The sequence below is a fragment of the Oratosquilla oratoria genome, chromosome 9 (genome assembly GCF_046742065.1).
Source record: "Oratosquilla oratoria isolate Oo_2021 chromosome 9, ASM4674206v1, whole genome shotgun sequence".
Taxonomy (NCBI): domain Eukaryota; kingdom Metazoa; phylum Arthropoda; class Malacostraca; order Stomatopoda; family Squillidae; genus Oratosquilla; species Oratosquilla oratoria.
The window spans coordinates 59,113,018-59,134,301 of NC_134785.1; the positions used below are offsets into that span (position 1 = coordinate 59,113,018).

A 21,284-nucleotide genomic window follows, 5' to 3' on the forward strand; every position below is an offset into this window, starting at 1 on the left:
TTCTTTTGTAATCGCATTTTCTATGGTTATCAAAATTCACGGGTGAAGAGAGAACGATCGATATAAGCGGTGACTATATTTTATGATGCGAGTATTATTACGACACGTCGTACGGCTGGCATTGGCTGCTGCCACCGAGATCTAAGTCCATGACGCCTACGTGTGCGGCACCGTATGGAAGGGGTTAATACATCACAAAATAAGGGTGGGGCATGATCAAGCCAGTACACAAGATCAATTATTTCTCACTCACTCGCTCTACATTAAAAAAGTAGACGTCCACAATCTGGTATCACCAGCTGTCTGATGTATAGTAACCCAAAACAAAATGAGGGCGGGGCATGATCTAGCTGATTTATATGACTAGTGGGAACAGTACTTTAAGGACACTGTGGAATCTCCAGGGAGGGCCAACACAGAATATGGGATCACTCAGCTACAACTACAAACTAAACTTAAATCAGCATGCTGACATCAGTGTCTTCATATACCCACTTTTGCCTTAGGACACAGACTTTGGCATTATTGTATGCCAAGTGTTAATGAAGAGTCATATTGTGAAGGCCTTCACAGGGCTGTCAAAGCCCTTTGTGCTACAAAGTATCTAATCTAGTCATGGACCAAAAAGTTCCCTGTCGACATGCTCCACCTTTGTAATCTATACAACATGGGATTTATACCTCATACATGAGGTAGCCAAGTCAAAGGCACATACACGCTCCCATCCACCACCCTCTCATCTTAGTTACTCATGCATGAAGGTCACCCCCTGCTTCCCATCCACTGCCCTGGGGGGTCAGAAGTAATGCACATCCACAGCAAGGCCGCCCCATTTATCAGCAATCCACCCCCCCATCCCCTCGTATGGAATGTAGAGAAGGGAAGCATGTGATGCATCAAAATAATATTCACACAACCATTTCCTACTCCCCTCCATCCCTTGTGTGTGTCACACTATCATCTATACAGAACCATTCTCCACTTAACCCTACCTCCTGACTTCTCCCTTATTCAAGAGACATACCCTTCTTGCTCAAAGCTCCTTTCACCCCCATCCATCCATCTCGCCACCCTTGGTCATCCTCTCAACTTTACTTCATCCACCTTTTACAAGTCTTTCTTCACTCACTTTCCATGTGTACAAACCATCCCAATACTCTATCATCCCTTTCTGCCATCTCCAGTATCTACCCATGACCTCCTCCTCACCTTGTTTCTCCCTCTATCCAACCTTGTAACAAAGGACTACAAAGGAAGAGCATGTCAAAAGGAGACCTTTGTCTTGTATAGTATGGGGTGGGGTATTATATCCTGGACTCTGTGATGCTGTCGTCCAGCCTTTTCTTGGAACTTAGAAGTGTTGAACGGTGGCCATATCACTGAAACGTGCAACTATCTCTGAACTATTTCATTCTGCAAAGAACCCTCTAACTCTAACCATCTCCCCCCCCCCAACCTTTTTCTCTCTCCAAAGGATGACCTGAAAGCCAAGATTGGCTCTTTTCCTCTTCTTCCTATTTATCTACCCATATACCAAAGGCTTCTTCCCCTTTGCAAGCTAAGCCAGTCAAGGCACACATCCATTCCAACCATTTCACTACAATTGACTGCCTTTGTTCCCTTATCTTAGCTTCTATCTACCAACACCCAGGCCAGAAGTCCGTATAACCATCCACAACAGGGCTGCTTCACTCACACAGCAACCCGCCCCCCCCTTTGCTCATGCAGAAAAGAGAAAATGGGGGAGAAATACCTATGAAGAGAAAAACACTGTTGGCTAGTGTGGTGCTCCTGGTTTCCAGACAATGAGACCTAACAATTATCACAATGAAAATAAATATTACATACCCTCTTCAGCATTTTGCAACCATTCCACAAACTTCTTCATTTGATCTAGGAAGACAGACTTGCCCTTGGCTGAGTGGCTGGCCTTGTACCACTTTAGGATAACCTCCTCGGACAATACATCAGCTGAAAAAGACAGACAATCCATTGGCCCAATTCTTATAAACAATGGTATCAGTAAACATAATACTAATCAATTCACATTCTCACCTTGTTATCCAATGAACATTTATGAAAAAATATACTTCCAGCAATGAATAAAATCTTCAGCTATGCTGAAAGTACTTACATTTATAAAAGAGGAACACTATCTTCTGGAACACCTTCATGAAATTCATGTGGTCATAGCAGAACTCCTGTATGCGGACCATCAAGTTTAGTTCAGCTCTAGCAGTGTTGGTATTTGCAGCAAAGAGTGGAGCATAGATGCGCAAGTGTTTCAAAGCTTGGTCTGCCACCAACTCTTCTTTCTTATTCCATTCTACAGCAGCCATAACTGTTGTCCAGATCTATAAATCAAAATAAGATTAATGAAGGGTCTTTCCTATCCCCACCTATTACTTGGTGTATGATGGGTATAACAAGTATGTCTTGACAAAGCCACCCTCATTATATAGTGGAGAGGGCCTGTATGCATGTTTGTACACATTATTGACAGGTGCAAGACTGGGTGGTACATGGTCATGGATGCAAGCCTTTGACTGGTAACCTCCCTTCTTCGCGGAAAAACCCCTTGGCGTACTGAACAGACACCATGGCTGGAGTCGGTAGTTTCAATTTATTTGGGGTAGCATGTGTTAATGGAGGTGAATTATTGAAGGGTGCAAGTTATGCCATGGAAATAAAAACTTACAAGAAATAGATATCTGGGAAATAAATGTACCCACAATGCTATATATACCCATGGCTTTTTCCCCCCTTACAAGAGAGGTAGCCGCATCAAAAAGCAAGTACCCACTCCCATCCACCACCTTTTCCTCCTCATCTTGTTTCCTCATGGATGACAGGTCATCCCTGTACCTTGCCCACTGCCCTGGGTCAGAAGCAATGCAGCAAGACAACACATCTATAACCAGCCATTCTCCACACACCCCACTCACTCATAACACCATGGAGCAGAATTAGGTATACAGAAAAGACATGGACATGTTTCAAATGAAGTGTTTGGTGAAGAATGGTAGGTATTACCAGGATGGATCAAGATTGGGAGGTACATACATATACCAAAGGCTCCCCCCCCCCTTACACAGAGGTAAGGAGAAAAGAAAAGAAAGGGAAGAAAGGAAAGAAAAGATTGTGTGTGTGTGTTTGGCAGTGCATAAATTCCACTCCCATTCACCCACCCCCCCTTCCTCCCTATTATCTTTGCTCCTTTGCTCCTCCTGGACCTGTCATCCAGGGGATGGAGAGGAGAAAGAGTGAACAAGGATCAGCAGATAGCTGTTATGGTGCACCAGTGTGCCAATTTGGCCATGTGGCAACCAAGTGAGGAAATAATAGCTTGAAGTGTGAAAAGACCAAGGAGCTTGGATGGGGCAAAGGGGTATTGGATGCAAAGCCAAATGGTTGTCAAACTAGAAAGATTGCCCCCCCCCCTTTTTTAAATGGACAATGACATAACACGGCCCAAGGGGTCTTTCCTCTATTTCACTCCCCCACACCCCCACTGAAGTAGATGCAAGGGGCAAGCAGCTTCTAACACAAGTGGCAGTAAACCAGCTGCAGTTGTCAGGTCCTGCTTGGGAGACATGGTCTCTGACTGCTTTTACTGACCAAAGAGGACTAGGAAAAGGGATAACCCATCAACAAGGTAGGAGGGGGCCACCGAATCTGTTCTGGACAAATGAGGATGCATTTGGGGTTGTATGTTTTGACATCACAAACCCCTTGTATGGGAGGAGACCAGAGGGGGCGTAGGTAGGTAAGGGGAGAAAGGCCCTTTTGTACATATTTTCCACAAATGGGGATGAGGAACAGAGTTGTCACAAATTAAGTGAATGGCCCTGCAGTGATATGATGTGCCTTGTTATGTTGCCTATGACCCAGGAAGTGGGCAAGAGACTGGTATGACCATTCATCCACGAGGAGCCATGATGAGGGGGTGGATGCATGCCTTGGCTAGCTACCTCTTTTCTATGGGGATGAGGCCCTTGGTATATAGATGCAGGTTTGTGCTGTATGTATGCATAAAAAAAATGACAAACTAACCAAAAGTTACATTAAAAACTTACAGTGGTAACCATCTGTGCCTCCTGTAGGTTGTGCTTCCTAGCAATTTCTTGCACACCTACAATAATGTCATTCGCAGCCGTCCCTTCTTTCATTTGATGCTCCAGATATACCTGCAGCTCCTTGATGCTTGTCTCCTTCTCCTGCAATGAATAATAATGCTCATGCAATTCTCAAGATAACACACAATAGAATGAAGTATAATGGTCTTCTGCAATGAATAATAATGCTCATGCAATTCTTATGATAGTGAAGTATAAACATTAGATAACTTACCAAAGACTTCTGGATATTAACAAGCTCACTGAGCCCCTTTCCAGAGAAGAGATTCTTGAAGTTCTCATCGGTGCGCTTATTGGCTGGAAGGAACTCCATAAGCCGCATATCAAGCCCAGACTTACGAAGCAATGTCCGTACAGCAGTCATATCTTTAAGAACTTTCATGGCCAACAATACCTGAAAAAATACCATTATTACACTACTATTCCTTTAGTATAAAACATTCAAGAATATCTAGTAATGTATAAGGCAAAGCCCATGTCATACATACCTCACAGAGGAAGTCTGTTGCCAAACCATCCTTGACCAGGTGATCCTGGACAAGGGTCATCAGGACGGTCGGGGGCAGCAGCGAGTCGTTTATCCACATGGCTACGCAGCGAGCCAAACGAATGCGGTCCTCTTCCCTGAAACCCTTCAGATACACAAGGACCTGCAAAAATTAATTATACGTTTAAAAGATGGAAGAAGTCTGTAGTGATGTGATAGGGTTTAACGTCACAAACTCCTTACTATCTGAAGGCTAGGATAATGCCCCTCACAGAGGATTTTGTAGCTTGGAATTTAATGAACCATGCCCTTAGTTCAACTTCACTGGTGGCAGGACTTGAACTGCCATCCCCTTATCCTTCGCCACAAGTAACGACGCCCTAACCCAACCCACTGTCTACAGGCTTTCCAAATAAAAATCTGGTTGAGCCAATTTTTTTTTTTTTTATCAACCAATTACAACTAAGATGTAGGTGGGCCAACAAATTTTAAAATGTTAAGGAAATGAAGAGACTGATAGCATAGAGCTAGGAGAGGAAAACACCAGACCACTCCATTACAAATCCAGGGACCCAATACAATCAAACAAAACTAGTAACATTCTGTTTCCCAATTTCAAACAATCTTGAAAACCCACCCCTAGTTGCCCTCCTCACCTTTATTCACCTTACACACTCCATCAGCACTGAACCTGCACAGACAACTGCTTCCCATTCTCCCTAATCATCACTAGGCTCCATTCACCCTGACCACCTCAATATTCTGATCTACCATGTCAACACCTATACTCTGCTCCATCTTTACATTTTCTCCCTATCAAATGTAGTCACTACCAATTTTTCAAAATAATGCACACGTATACAAGTTTTTCCCCTTGATAAACAGGGTGGCCAAGTCCAAAGCATTAACCCTATCTTAATATAGCAATAGTTTTTTTTTCCCTTACAAGGGAGATAGCCAAGTCAGACACATACCCACTCCTACCCACCACCCTTTCCTCCTCTCATCTTAGGTCCTTATGGATGACAGGTCATCTCTGAAACCAGCCAACTGCCCTGGGTCAGAAGCAATATAGCATAACAGTACATCCACAGAAAGGAGACGGGGAGAAATCCCTTCAGGCTGTCAAAATATCACGAACATAAGCATCCTCAACCTAAAACACAAACATGCACACGCACAAAAACATGAATATACGAGTTTACCTTTTTCATTTCCTCACAAAACATCTTCTCTAGATATTTGTAGCGTCGCATCAACCTGGTGAAAACCTGTGCATGTGCACGCAATGCCTCGATGGAATCATCTGGAGCACCAAAGACGCACACATCTGTGCGGACTGGCCCACTGTCTGCTCCATCCTCTGAGATAGCACCACCAGGCGCTATAAGAAGCAACTCATCTTAGTTAATTTGCTATTACAAATTATAAAAACGTGATATGCCAAGACCTACTTCATACAATCCCAAATGAGGAGCCATACTTACTTAGGATGCCTCCAGCAATGAGGATGTCAAACAGGGTTTCTCCGTAAGTGCGATAATGAAGTTTGGAGCCAGCTCCGTCAAGAAACTTGTTTACAGCCTCTAAATCGTTGCCTGCTTCAATGAGACCCTGAAAACAACAAAGAATAAATATTTTTAATTGTTCATTTAATCAAGCAACCTATGATCATGGTCAATTTCCAAATGATAATGTACAGAATGTTTCATACACGTTAGTACCAAAATCTACAGCAAAATCACCTGCAAGATTGCATCACGAAATCCCACAGGGTCGTATTTCGCTTTCTCATCTCTCTTGCGAGTCTTCAAGCGCTGCCCCTGGAGCGTCGGCTTTTCGGCTTTAGTAGTCATACAACAGACAACTGTGGGGACATCAACACATTAAATAGTTTGCTTTAAATTATATATTCATATCATTCAACTGTTGAATAACAACTTAAACGTAGCAACACAGAAACTACTTGCATGGTGTACCATACCACAACTCATTAAGAATACACACAATTTATCTACAATGTACAACAAGTGAATGCTACACCCCTGAAATTTTGTATCTGTTCTGGCTCACACTACATTATTTGCTTCAGCTGCATACATATATTGACAAAATCTAAATCCTGACTGCCTGAAGCCCACTTCCTCTAAACTCTAGAAAAATTCCTAGTGTTAGCCAGAACAAATCCTTTTGGGCACCATTGCCAAGATTAAATCAACCTACTTTATGAAGTCTACTTACCCAGCAGGACGGTTCTCTCAACCTTTGTCCTGCTAAAGCTGCATGCATAGAAGTATTATGGATTAATTCTAGATTTTAAAGCCAAACTCCTTAATAATACTTGAAAAATGAATGTAAAATACTTTTCATTATCTGCAAAATGTCTTGATTCACTTGTAGACAACCTCTAGTTATCACTAGGTTATTAATACTAATACATCCAACACTAAGAACCCAGAAAAAACTGTATTGGTAGCAACAGGAATTTGTTTCAAGTTCACACACACTATCAATGACAAGAAATGGCAAACAAACTTTATTTACTATAGTGCAGTTACCCAAAAGAAAGAAATTTCTGGGATTAAAAGATTGCAATGTCCCCCAAAAGGAGCAATACTCACAACTACATTGTTCAACCTTTTCAAAAAGGATTTCCCCCACATTGGATCCAGCAAACACCAGTGCTCATACATGACATTTGGAGCACTTACACAAACTATCTGCAAACAACTCCCAACCTTACTTAAACAAAAGCTCAAATAGAAGAATGATCATACCATTCTATTGGAAAAGGAAATTTTGGTCTCACTTTCAACACACGCATGATCTTCAGCCCATAACTTTGGACCTGACAATGACAAGACTCCCTACAAATAATACAAAATTGAGATCAAGATGTACCAAAACCACCAAAGAGAATATCTGGATAAACCAAAATTCTTATAAAATATTGCATCAATATTATGTGCACAGAATTCTATTCGAGAGTTCTTAATTTTAACATTATTTAACATGCACCAGATGACCAATGGCAACAATTACCGAAATGTATACCTTAACCACTTCGGTACAACAACGCCTACGTAGGCATGAGATGTGAGTGGGTACACAAGGATGCCGGCAACGGCATCTTGATTATACATTTTTGTAGTAGTACACTAGTTTCCCCCGGATTCTGTGAACTGGTTTGATCACAATTCCAGAGCTTATTATTACTCAGTAAAAGAGAATGAGTAATACAGCAGTTACTTTATAATGCGAGTAGTGTAATGCAAATTACCTATGGCAGCTGATGCTGTGCGCAAGAATTTGAGTTGTACTGAAGTGGTTAAACCACACGAAACATCCGTACAAAAGACATCCACACTATAATCCCAACAACCCAACCCCCACCTATTCATGAAGCTCCACAAAAATCCCTCACGAGAGGCAACAACCATACTTGCACATGTTCAGTTCCATCCAGCACTGAAAACACCAACACAATAACATTAGCCACAAATTGTCTCATGCAACCACTGCTTGGATGCTTAACGCAATCTTACACTGCAGGTGACCTGAAAGTCACCACCTGCAGAAGATCTGGGACAACAGATTGACTGGTTACTGAAGGTCTCTGTTATGTTCTGAATCATGGTTTGGTTTTCCTATAGGTATAATATGGTCTGTTTTCCAGGTTGTTGGAATTTTAAGAGTACATCCTGGAGTGCTTGAAAGTATCAGTAAAGATTTTTAGAGCATTTGGCCTTTGTGTTTTAGATGAAGTTCGATTTTATCCAAGCTTTTCAATTTATTTTTTGCCCCATCCATGTCTCTGTTGGAGGGGAAGGACTACTATGCCTTCCTATCTTATTTTCTGGAATTGTGGGTTTTTATCTTAGAAGTGTATGGTAATGATAGTGAAATCCTGCTTTGGCAACTCCTTGTTACTGGTATCTCTGCCTCTGTATATATATATACCCATGTTCTTTTCATTACTCCTGAATTCTTACCAATTTACTTTTTCATAGTTTACAATCATTCTGAAGGTTGTAGTTTCCCTTCTAGTCCTATGGTAACTTTCTATGAAGTGGACTGAGGAGGTCATAAATGGTTTCCCATGTTTGGGTTTGGAGGGATGGTGACCACTCTTGTGTCTGGGATCTAGCTTGTTGGTTATGCTGAAGAGGTTGCCTGGTGAGGTGTTTGATGGAATTTAAAACATTTAGTTTGGTGAGTTCTAACATTATGTTTCCTCTTGATTGCTGTTTGTGTGTTGAGCCATTAGGGTGTTGTGCATTCAGATCACCTGTCAGTATGTGGTTAGCGAGCTGAGAAGCTCAAATAGAGGGAATGTAGTTTTGTTTGGATTGAGATTTAATTTAGTGTCAATTTTAGTTTTTGTATTTTTTGAGATAGAATGTAGATTGAGAGAAGTGAGTAAACGCCTAAGGGGACTAAAAAGTGTAATGAGAAATAGACATTTGGGAATGGATGCTAAGAGGAGATTGTATAAAGGAGTGATTGTGCCGACAGCACTGTATGGGGGCTGAAACATGGAACATAAGAGGAAGAGAGGAGTTTGAACGTGCAAGATGAGGTGCCGAAGTATGATAGAGTGCGAAATGGGGCGAGAAGGAGAACGGAGGTGGAAAGGGAGTGGGGAGGTAGGATTGATGAAAGAGTACTGGGATGGTTTGGACACATGAAAAGAATGAAGAAAGACTAGTAAAGGTGGTGTGGAAGCCAGAGGTGGAAGGAGTGAACATGAGAGGGTGACCTAGGATGGGATGGATGGATGGGGGTAAAAGGGGCATTACAGAAGAGGGGGAATGTCTGTTGAGGAAGGATGGGAGAGGAGAGAAGATAGGGGTGAATGGAGAATGGTTGTGTATGGATGATGCTGTGATGCATGAGGGAGTGGATGGGAGTCAGGGAGTATGTGTGAAAAGTAAATTGACATGGCCCGAAGGGATTTCTCCCCATCTCCTTTTCTGCACGAGGGGACAGGGGTAATTTCCTTTGTTTGCCGGCCAGACTTCTTGGAGCAACTATCTGGGCTTTGGTTTCTGCACTCAGATCCTTAGTTTTTTCTTATATTAGTAATACAGGGTGGCTCAGAAGATGTCATGGTTGGATTTGAGAGGGAGCCCTGGGGAGGGTGAAAACAGTGCACAACCTCCCTCCTCACCAACAAGACAATGACAGGCAGGATAAATTCTTGGATCACTGATAAGCTCCACCCCTTCCCCGCTCACTGTAGGCAGACAATTTTTAGTGTGAAACCATGCCACTCATATAGGTCTTTCCAGGTTTGACAAAAGTACTTTCTGCATCACCCCAGGCACATTATTTTTGTTGAGCACTGTACCTATGCAGATGGCATAACCTAACACAGCATCTACAATAACACTTAGACAAACTAGGACAATAGCTTAGATACCATAGATTGGAAATCTTCCCCACAAATGATCAATAACAGTACTCACCCCAGACACCCGACCCCCCAAAAAAATATATAAATAGAAATAATAATAAATAATAATAATAAAAAATAAATAAAATCCACCCACTGATGTTACGCAATGAATTTCACATCCAAGAAATTCTGATCAACTCTTTCCTGGGCTTTACTGCTGTTTGTCGAACTTGAGTAAGGAGAATCTTGGAACACTTCCAAAAGTGAACCTTGTAATGAAAGCTGAATTTCTTTGGGAGTCTGCAACCAACATCATTGCTGCTGGGCATTCTGGCAATGCACAATATCAGATTTTGAGCAGAAACAAAATGCATCCTCACCCATTCACATCCACAACATTGTCCCCAAGATAGACCCACAACATTTGCACTACAATAATGGATCCCAGCCCTATACATCATCCAAGTTTTTTATTTCAATCAACTGTCTTGTACTGCCAAAATAGATTTTTATCTTACAAAGGTGGAGATCTGATTGGGAAGAAAGGAGAGAAGGGAAGGAATGGAGGGAGGAAATGGAAAAGCAGAGAGGAGAGTGGGGAAGAGAGGAAAGTGGGGAAGAGAGGGGAGGAGAGGAAAGTGGGGAAGAGAGGGGCGGAGAGGAAAGTGGGGAAGAGAGGGGAGGAGAGGAAAGTGGGGAAGAGAGGGGAGGAGAGGAAAGTGGGGAAGAGGGGAGGAGAGGAAAGTGGGGAAGAGAGGGGAGGAGAGGAAAGTGGGGAAGAGAGGGGAGGAAAGGAAAGTGGGGAAGAGAGGGGAGGAGAGGAAAGTGGGGAAGAGAGGGGAGGAGAGGAAAGTGGGGAAGAGAGGGGAGGAGAGGAAAGTGGGGAAGAGAGGGGAGGAGAGGAAAGTGGGGAAGAGAGGGGAGGAGAGGAAAGTGGGGAAGAGAGGGGAGGAGAGGAAAGTGGGGAAGAGAGGGGAGGAGAGGAAAGTGGGGAAGAGAGGGGAGGAGAGGAAAGTGGGGAAGAGAGGAAAGTGGGGAAGAGAGGGGAGGAGAGGAAAGTGGGGAAGAGAGGGGAGGAGAGGAAAGTGGGGAAGAGAGGGGAGGAGAGGAAAGTGGGGAAGAGAAAGTGGGGAAGAGAGGAAAGTGGGGAAGAGAGGGGAGGAGAGCAAAGTGGGGAAGAGAGGGGAAGAGAGGAAAGTGGGGAAGAGAGGGGAGGAGAGCAAAGTGGGGAAGAGAGGGGAGGAGAGGAAAGTGGGGATGTGAGGGGAGGAAAGTGGGTAAGAGAGGGGAGGAGAGGAAAGTGGGTAAGAGAGGGGAGGAGAGGAAAGTGGGGAAGAGAGGGGAGGAGAGGAAAGTGGGGAAGAGAGGAAAGTGGGGAAGAGAGGAAAGTGGGGAAGAGAGGGGAGGAGAGGAAAGTGGGGACGAGAGGAAAGTGGGGAAGAGAGGGGAGGAGAGGAAAGTGGGGAAGAGAGGGGAGGAGAGGAAAGTGGGGAAGAGAGGGGAGGAGAGGAAAGTGGGGAAGAGAGGGGAGGAGAGGAAAGTGGGGAAGAGAGGGGAGGAGAGGAAAGTGGGGAAGAGAGGAAAGTGGGGAAGAGAGGAAAGTGGGGAAGAGAGGAAAGTGGGGAAGAGAGGAAAGTGGGGAAGAGAGGAAAGTGGGGAAGAGAAGGGAGGAGAGGAAAGTGGGGAAGAGAGGGGAGGAGAGGAAAGTGGGGAAGAGAGGGGAGGAAAGTGGGGAAGGGAGGAAAGTGGGGAAGGGAGGAAAGTGGGGAAGAGAGGAAAGTGGGGAAGAGAGGGGAGGAAATTGGGGAAGAGAGGAAAGTGGGGAAGAGAGGAAAGTGGGGAAGAGAGGAAATTGGGGAAGAGAGGAAAGTGGGGAAGAGAAGAAAGTGGGGAAGAGAGGAAATTGGGGAAGAGATGTGCAGAGGTAATTATTAAACTATCTAGCGATAGACCCATCCTTGACTATTCGGTACAGTTTTGGTCTCCGTCCTACAGAATGGACAAATTCACTAGAATCAGTACAGAGAAGAATGACCAAAATGATACAAGGACTCGAAAATTTGCCTTACGAAGAGAGGCTTAGGCACCTAAACTTACACTCTCTGGAAAGACGCAGAGTGCGGGGTGATCTAATAGAAGTGTTCAAGTGGATCAAAGGCTATAACAAGGGTGATGCAAACAAGGTCATCATAATAAAACAACAGGGCAGGACTCGCAGTAATGGGTATAAACTGGACAAATTTAGATTTAAGAAGGAAATAGGCAAGAATTGGTTTACAAATAGGGTGGTCGATGAATGGAATAAACTTAGTAACCATGTAGTAAGCGCTGAAACTATCAGTTGTTTTAAAAAACAATTAGACAACTTTATGGATGGGGATGACAGGTGGTGATGGATACGGAGCTGCCTAGTGTAGGCCTTATGGTCTTTTGCAGTCTCCTTTATTTCTTATGTTCTTATGTAAGAGAGGAAAGTGGGGAAGAGAGGGGAGGAGAGGAAAGTGGGGAAGAGAGGGGAGGAGAGGAAAGTGGGGAAGAGAGGGGAGGAGAGGAAAGTGGGGAAGAGGGGAGGGGAGGAGAGGAAAGTGGGGAAGAGGGGAGGGGAAGAGGGGAGGGGAGGAGAGGAAAGTGGGGAAGAGGGGAGGGGAGGAGAGGAAAGTGGGGAAGAGGGGAGGGGAGGAGAGGAAAGTGGGGAAGAGAGGGGAGGAGAGGAAAGTGGGGAGGAGAGGAAAGTGGGGAAGAGAGGGGAGGAGAGGAAAGTGGGGAGGAGAGGAAAGTGGGGAAGAGAGGGGAGGAAAGTGGGGAAGAGAGGGGAGGAAAGTGGGGAAGAGAGGGGAGGAAAGTGGGGAAGAGAGGGGAGGAAAGTGGGGAAGAGAGGGGAGGAAAGTGGGGAAGAGAGGGGAGGAAAGGAAAGTGGGGAAGAGAGGGGAGGAAAGGAAAGTGGGGAAGAGGGGAAGAGAGGGGAGGAAAGGAAAGTGGGGAAGAGAGGGGAGGAAAGGAAAGTGGGGAAGAGAGGGGAGGAGAGGAAAGTGGGGAAGAGAGGGGAGGAGAGGAAAGTGGGGAAGAGAGGGGAGGAGAGGAAAGTGGGGAAGAGAGGGGAGGAGAGGAAAGTGGGGAAGAGGGGAGGAGAGGAAAGTGGGGAAGAGAGTGGAGGAGAGAGGAAAGTGGGGAAGAGAGGGGAGGAGAGGAAAGTGGGGAAGAGAGGGGAGGAGAGGAAAGTGGGGAAGAGAGGGGAGGAGAGGAAAGTGGGGAAGAGAGGGGAGGAGAGGAAAGTGGGGAAGTGAGGGGAGGAGAGGAAAGTGGGGAAGTGAGGGGAGGAGAGGAAAGTGGGGAAGTGAGGGGAGGAGAGGAAAGTGGGGAAGTGAGGGGAGGAGAGGAAAGTGGGGAAGTGAGGGGAGGAGAGGAAAGTGGGGAAGTGAGGGGAGGAGAGGAAAGTGGGGAAGAGGGGAGGAGAGGAAAGTGGGGAAGAGGGGAGGAGAGGAAAGTGGGGAAGAGGGGAGGAGAGGAAAGTGGGGAAGAGAGGAAAGTGGGGAAGAGAGGGGAGGAGAGGAAAGTGGGGAAGAGGGGAGGAGAGGAAAGTGGGGAAGTGAGGGGAGGAAAGTGGGGAAGTGAGGGGAGGAGAGGAAAGTGGGGAAGAGGGGAAGAGGGGAGGAGAGGAAAGTGGGGAAGAGAGAAGAGGAAAGTGGGGAGGAGAGGAATGTGGGGAGGAGAGGAAAGTGGGGAAGAGGGGAGGAGAGGAAAGTGGGGAAGAGGGGAGGAGAGGAAAGTGGGGAAGAGGGGAGGAGAGGAAAGTGGGGAAGAGGGGAGGAGAGGAAAGTGAGGAAGAGGGGAGGTGAGGAAAGTGGGGAAGAGGGGAGAAGAGGAAAGTGGGGAAGAGGGGAGGAGAGGAAAACGGGGAAGAGGGGAGAAGAGGAAAGTGGGGAGGAGGGGAGAAGAGGAAAGTGGGGAGGAGGGGAGAAGAGGAAAGTGGGGAGGAGGGGAGGAGAGGGGAGTAAGGTGGGAAGAGTGGGGCAGGAAGAGCAGGGAGAAGAGATGGGAGTGGGAAGGACAGTGGGGAAGAGAGGATAGGGGATGGAAGAGTTGGAAGCAGGGATGGGAGAATTGGGAGAAGTGAGGGAAGAGTGGGGAGGGGAGAGGGGAGGTAAGAGTGGGAAAAAGGGAGTGAGGAAGAAGATACGAGTGGGGGAGAGCAGGTAGGAGAGGAGAAAGGGGAGGGCGGGCTGGAGAGGAGAAAGAAGGGTAGCAGGAGAGGGGAGAGCAGACAGAAGAGGAGAAAGGGGAAGGGAGAGTGGACAGAAGAGGAGAAAGGGGAAGGGAGAGTGGACAGAGAGAGGGGGAAAGAGGGAGAGATGGAAAGAGGGAGAGGGGGAAAGAGGGAGAGATGGAAAGAGGGAGAGGGGGAAAGAGGGAGAGGGGGAAAGAGGAGGGGGGGAGGGGAGGGGGGGAGGGGAGGGGGAGGGAAGGGGAAGAGAGAGGAGAGGGGGTGGGGGATGTTACACTCTCGGATATGTTGGTAGGTTTGTCAGACAAGATTGATAAAAAGTTCCTTTGATCAGTTTGTGTTCAAGATGCTTTATTATTGCATCTCTAATAAAATTTTCCATGATTTTGCTCACTTGCGCTGTCAAGCTTATTGGTGTGTAGCTGCAAGCAAGTATCTTTGATCCCTATTTAAAGATAGGCGTCACATCTACAATCCTCTAACCATCTGGTACTTTTTACAAGGTTATTGATTACATTCCTGTCGCAATGGTAAAAATGGGAAAATTTAAAGCTAAAACTGGCCAATGAAAGCAAACTGTGAATACATCTTGTAGAACAAATGGATATCATTTCAAAAGTGCACACCTACGCGATACAGCATAAAAGAATTGAATGTTGATTTTGTAGAATATAATACATGAATATACAATTTTCTTGGCAGAAATCAACAAATGTTGGTAAAAGCAAATACACTACCAAAGCTGTGATCATAGGATTGACACCATCTGTCCAGTCCCACTAAGAACAAATAGGATTGGGTACTGTGGCCAGGCAAACTCCCTCGGTACCTCACACAGTAAATTTTTTTAAAGGCGTTAAGGAGTCAAGATTCATGCATTTCTTAAAGCTATGGAACTCCTGTACACCCCCCAGTCAGATTGGACACTAAAACCAGCCGTCAACCTCCCTGACAAAACATATAGAATTATAGGTATTACATTACTAAATACAGGTTTGGTTAGAATAGACAAATTTATTTAATTTCTTTGACCACCGCATGAAAAAGATGGTATCTCAAGCAACATCCGAGGCTCCAATCAAGTCACTTTTATTAACTTTTTCTGTTATTGCCATCAAGATAAATATACATCATGTGGATGTATAATAATTTACAAACTTCTTGAATTTTCTAATGCTATATAGCTTAGCTGTGCACTTCTGAAAATTTATCAAAAGCTTCATACAAGGGCAGGCAAATTTGCTTTATCCAGTCTTTATAAACCATCCAGTACTTTTGTGTCAAGGAATACACACAGTAAGCTCTGAATCTAGTCATTTAAAAAAAAAAAAATTATAAACTGGAGACTTACAGCTGAACCAGTGCCAGGTCAGCCAAATCTTAGACCAATATTTAGACAAGACTGATCTTACCAAACAGGCATTTAGTAAGTAGTTGGCCATGTAATCCTGTGCAGCTGTTCCCATATCAATAATCACTCCCCAAACAACTGTTTGGGTAAACTATTAGAAATGCCCACCTACGTGATATGGTAACAGAAAACTTGTACCAATTTTGTATTATACGTTTTTCTTGGCAGAAATCAATTACTGAAAAAGTTGCTGAAAGCGATACACAACATAGCCGCTGCAACTGCGAGACACCATTTTTGTTTTGGTAGATGTGGAGGTTGAGGAAATTAAATTATGATAAATTTGTTTATTCTAACCTGCTTTCAGTAATGTGGTACCCTTAATTCTTGGGGTCATCATTGTCACCTTTGACCTCCAAAATCTATCAACACAAGATTGTGTCTCAAGGAGTTGCTGCGACTTTGTTTACGTGTATAGCTTTTAGCAACATTCTGTTATTGATTTCTGCCAAGAAGAATGTAATTACATTATGTATTAGAATTTAAAAAAATTAATATCTAATTTTCAAATACTAGATCATGTTGGTGTGCACTTGTAAGAAAGATGAGAGAAAGGGTGGGGTGGGGGATTGTATAAGACGCAAAAAGGTCAAATTTTAGTTGTGCACACCTACACAATATAACAATACAAAATTAATAATTAATTTTGTAAACTATAATAGATCAATGTAATATGCAAATTTCTTGGCAAAAAACCTGTAACAAAAAAGTTGCTAAAACCTATTTTCTAACAAACAAAGATGCGGTGGTTGAATGAAATGCCATGACGTTTTAATAGGAACCGAGGTCATAGAAATAAAATAAACTAGTCTAACCTAACCAATGTTTAGTAATTCGGTACAGCAAATTTTAATGATCATCCGGGTCGTCATCGTCACTGATGCCGACGGCCTGATTATTATTGCACTTCGGGCAATTAAAGGACAACAGCAGAGCCCTGTGTTCTCTCAGTCCATGGAAGCCCTATTGTCTTTGCATCAGCGCTTATTAACGTCACCTGGAGTTGAAGAACACCCAGTCTACAACGTGAATGCTGTCATCTGATAGTGACTGGACTGGCATGGTGTCCATACCACATTCTAACGGCTTCGTTCGTTAGTATATTTGCTTGCAGCAAGTTTTTTTTCATTTCTGCCTAGAAAATTGCATATTATGTTCATGTATTATGATTTATAAAACTAATATTAGATTTCCTAATGCTATATAGCGTAGGTGTGCACAACTAAAATAATACCGGCAAAAATACCACATTAACTTTCAGGTCAATCAACTCATCCTTCCCAAACTGGTTTGATCGATAAGTTTATACTTCTTAAATCTAGTTACTTGTATATACATGACCAAAAAGCAGAAATGTTACAGGAAAATTTGAACAACTCCAAAGTCTGCTGCAAATCTAACCAGCATGGTCAGAAAACCTAGCCTAAATCTGCAAAATTCAGCCAAAAATATTTTGCTAGGAAGAACGTCTGGAGAAGCACCCAAAAGGACATGCATTTACTGCCAATACAAAAATATAGCCATGATACACCTTTTAGTTCCAAAGTACTAGTTCACTTGGCCTGCCCAACTGAGAATTTGCTTACAGAATAATTAATACTGCAACACAATACCATCCGCATCAAGGAATCTACCAGCTGGACGGGTAGATTTGGCAAATTTCTGGTTGTGGGTATCTTTGCATGAAAAACTGGGTAATGAGTTGATTAGCAATAGTAAAATTAAAATTGTGTGCTTTTAAACCAATACTTTTGGAAGGTATATCATGAAAATTTTAACAATGAACTTTCTATTCATTTAATGAAACATCCAAGGTTCCTTGCCTATCCAAATGAGTAAATTACTGTGATATACTTGGAATAATAAAAAACTCCATCATAGTGCCCAATACTTGAGCAAAACTAAATAGCTTCTCTAAAAGTTCATTGTAAATACCTACCAGGACTCAAACCAACCTGAAACCAGCAACAAAAATGGCCACCTTCTCTAAGGAAAAGCTTATGTAACCAAATTTTCAAAGTTTCAATTTAATAACCTATCAAACTGGCACATACACTGTTTATCTTGGAATTTCATGGTCTACTTAATATCTGAATCTTATTAACCCAACAATGTCTATAGAAAGTTGAAGTTTGCTTAATGATTCAAATTCAGTTCATTGATAATACTTAAATCAATACCAGGTTGGATTCCAAATCTGTATTTGTCTTTTACTGTAAAATGCATTACAGTATTAGATATTTGAACCCCCACCGCTACATTATATCTCACTTTGGGTGCCAATTAACTTTGGAAATATGGGTGTGGCTGGTTGTGGTTCATTACAATCCTTAGACTTCAACATGCTACACTGAAAGGTTACTGACAAAAAGTCCCATTGGAGAGTTAAAGATATTCAAGAATACCCAAATGTGCCCACACGTCTGCTTTGAACAATGTAGTGAAGTAACAAGACCCCTTCCCTATGTGTGCGATTCACCATGGTCTTCGATCACGTGTTGGACTTGTTATATACAGCCATTTCCCTGCCAGAATAGAGCTCAGTGCTCATGTATGACCAATCTTTGGATAATGCTTTGACCTTACATGCACCCCCCCCCAAACTCCCTGCACACGAGTTGGAGGAACAACTAACAGCACAGTGATACTGAAATTATTTCAGCCCTGGACAGGATTCAAACCCAGAGTGCCGTAGTGGCGGCCATGATTGCTACTACTGTGCCATCATGTGTGTGTGTGTGTATTCACCTCACCTTGGTCATTGGATCACGTGTTGGACTCGTGATCGACAGCTATTTCCCTCCCGGAAGAGAGCTCGATAGCTCATATGACCGATTTATGGGTAATGCTATGACCTTACACACACACACCCCCAACTCCGCCCACTAGTCAGAGTAATGACCCGAAGCGCAGCGATACCGAAATGGATCCGGCCCTGGGCAGGATTCGAACCAGGTACTGTGAGCACCGCCGTACTTCGCAGTCCAGTGCTCTACCAACCGCACCACCAAGTCGTGTGTGTATACACACACACAATCTGAACACTAGGTTAAAAGTGTAGTGGATCCCAGCTCAGCAATAAGTAATATTCTGTGATGGTCCAAATTGACACCCAAGGTGATCAGAAATATTAGACATACAATTCAACCCACAAATGGCAAAATGAATTGCCAACAATGCTTATCACCAAAACTTCAAATTACCAGTTTGAATATACAGAGCAATTTACTTCATGTTTAGAATGTCTGAGCGGGGAGCGGCAGATTTTGTCACTGGATAGAGCCCATATACCCCAAGAGTGCCACACTGCATATAAAACACAAGTAATATTTTTGTTTGGTGCTTCCTATACCCAATGGAGCCACATCTGAACACCAATTCTCTTTCTATATCAGATTCAAATTCACTGAAAAGCAAGCTACTAGAACCAATCTATCTAGATTTAAAACTTCAGGACTGTCAAATACAGCAACATTTTGGTCAAGTTCAGTGCAAAATTTAAACCACTAATTTTCAACCAACCTTAACCCAATTGCAAGTCCACAAATAAACATATCTTGATTAAGCTTACTAGCAGCACAATATGCACAAAATTTGTTTAATTTTCCCTTTTATAAACTCTAGGTCTCCTCAAAAGACTAAAGTATCCCAATAAAACTAAAACTAAATTAAGATGATTCTATTGCCAAGACTTCATTTAACAAGTTTTTGAATGCATTTACTTAAATTTGGTCAAAACTTGGCCACAATTTTGTAAGCAATATCAAGAACTAATGAACATGTTTAACTTTGCAATATGGTCTTCAGCAGTACATACTGATCAACTTGCCTGAAAAAACTAATTTCTCATGCCCAAAATTTGAATGCTGAACAGGAACTATAAAAGTATTTGAAGCTGGAAAAAAAAATAATAACAAAAAACCACCACACACGATGAGATACAATGGCGCAATTAGTATGTCTGAACCTTTAAAGAATTTACCGAAGTTGTGCTTTGATACAATTTCCCAAGGGGAAAATAATTATTAAATAAAATCATATACACAAATGCCAACACCAAACAAGAAATTAAGGTATTAAAATATTTTGTTATGCTTTTAAAATCCTTTGTCTTCATTAGCTCTGCATTCCTAGAGGATAATAGTCCCTTCAAACAAAAACATGCACCCTCATCTACCATACTATTTTTTTTACATTCTCTTGCACAAACCAGATTAACTTGACCCATAATATAGACTTTTGGTAATACATTTTGGCAAGTCTAGTATGGGAGGGGTGGAAGGATAAAGTTTTACTTATCAAGACCAATACTCCTGCACTATCCTTGTAAGCAAGAAAGACTATTCCAAGTACTTTGTAACTGAGCACCAAGCTATCCCCATGACAAAGATGGACACAAACCTGAAAATGACAAGCCCAAGCACTAAAGATATTCTGTAGACTTGAGCTGCTGCAATCACTTCAAGTTGAAACCCTCTAAATAAATCAAAATGCACTCCTAGACTACACAATATGAACTAGCGACTTGCACGTGCTCCAACCTTAAAAGTGTCTAAGAATAATGAAGTTCAAGATGATGAAATTCGATCCCAGCAACTAAAACAACAGCAATCGAACACAATCTGTAGGCGTTATTATTTCTTTGGTATGGGTATCCCTGAAACTTGTTCAATATTAGAAGTCTTACAATAATAAAACGCGACTTACTCGAAAGTTCTACGAAACAGGTATAGGACCCACACAATGGCGAACTCAACCTTATCCCGATCTCTGGGGTTCTCTAACGATCACTTCGTCCACCCACCCAACGTCAACTCCGGACTGTACAAACTTTCATATCCTGTCTCTCCATCCTGTTTAATAAGATGCCTCATTGGTAACATGAAAGATACGACTGAGTCATGGGCAAACCCCTTCTTGGAATCTTAGCCCCTAGTTTCCGACTGCCGATCCCCAAACCTAGAGTAACTTCCTGGAAAAGTTCACTAGTGGGGCAAGGCGAAATTCAACATTTTCACTTTCTAAATACCAGATGACTATTAAATACATTAAAATACATTTTCTTCATACAATGGGTATTTTTTCCACTTAGAATCAATTCTGACAGATCTGTCCCGTTAGATTCGAGGAAACGTCACTGCGGCCCTACATCCACGGCCATTATTTATTATTTTTCCCATCATATGAAAAAAATAACCTGGTAAATTAACCACTATGATATTGGACACTTTTACAACAAATACAGCACATAAAACTTCACACATACTCACAAAAAATAAACAAAAATAAATAAAGTAACCCTTCTCGTTCAGCAGAAATTGAGCAACGCGTGGAGGGTGAATATCCGGGTACTCACCAAATGGGATGGCAAATGTACTCGCTATGAGTTACCAAAGTGATATGGGATAAAAATAAAAAATATATCATTAGTATCTTAAAATTATTAGAAAAAATATCAATAACTTAATATAAAGAATTCGGTATGATAAGTGAAAGGTATGGAATATGCACTGATAGTGTCTCCAACGGAAAGAATTAGACTTTATCGGTTATAATTGCCTTTCACGCCGGCTCTGAAGTAAGAGCGGTCCTTTTAAATTTGGTAGAGGTGTGACTGCATAGAAATTAAT

General features: G+C 42.9%; 1 protein-coding gene across 7 annotated transcripts in view; it reads right to left on the bottom strand.

The window, feature by feature from the left end:
- The window catches only part of kra (basic leucine zipper and W2 domain-containing protein kra), a 32,048-nt gene extending 10,982 nt beyond the window's left edge, over positions 1–21,066 (bottom strand). For 2 of the 7 annotated variants that reach the window (XM_076190608.1, XM_076190607.1), the window contains exons 1-10: positions 17,289–17,353; positions 6,865–6,902; positions 6,369–6,490; positions 6,111–6,237; positions 5,829–6,007; positions 4,625–4,786; positions 4,351–4,530; positions 4,077–4,217; positions 2,135–2,354; positions 1,849–1,971 (exon numbers count right to left, since the gene is read on the bottom strand). In XM_076190608.1, coding sequence (XP_076046723.1) covers positions 1,849–1,971; positions 2,135–2,354; positions 4,077–4,217; positions 4,351–4,530; positions 4,625–4,786; positions 5,829–6,007; positions 6,111–6,237; positions 6,369–6,490; positions 6,865–6,902; positions 17,289–17,338 — 1,342 coding nt within the window. In that variant the 5' untranslated portion in view covers positions 17,339–17,353. Of the gene's footprint in view, positions 1–1,848; positions 1,972–2,134; positions 2,355–4,076; positions 4,218–4,350; positions 4,531–4,624; positions 4,787–5,828; positions 6,008–6,110; positions 6,238–6,368; positions 6,491–6,864; positions 6,903–17,288; positions 17,354–20,361; positions 20,573–20,924 lie in introns of those variants that run through there. The other 5 variants (XM_076190613.1, XM_076190610.1, XM_076190614.1 and 2 more) reach the window with 5 other exon arrangements.
- Between the last annotated feature and the right edge of the window lie 218 nt (positions 21,067–21,284).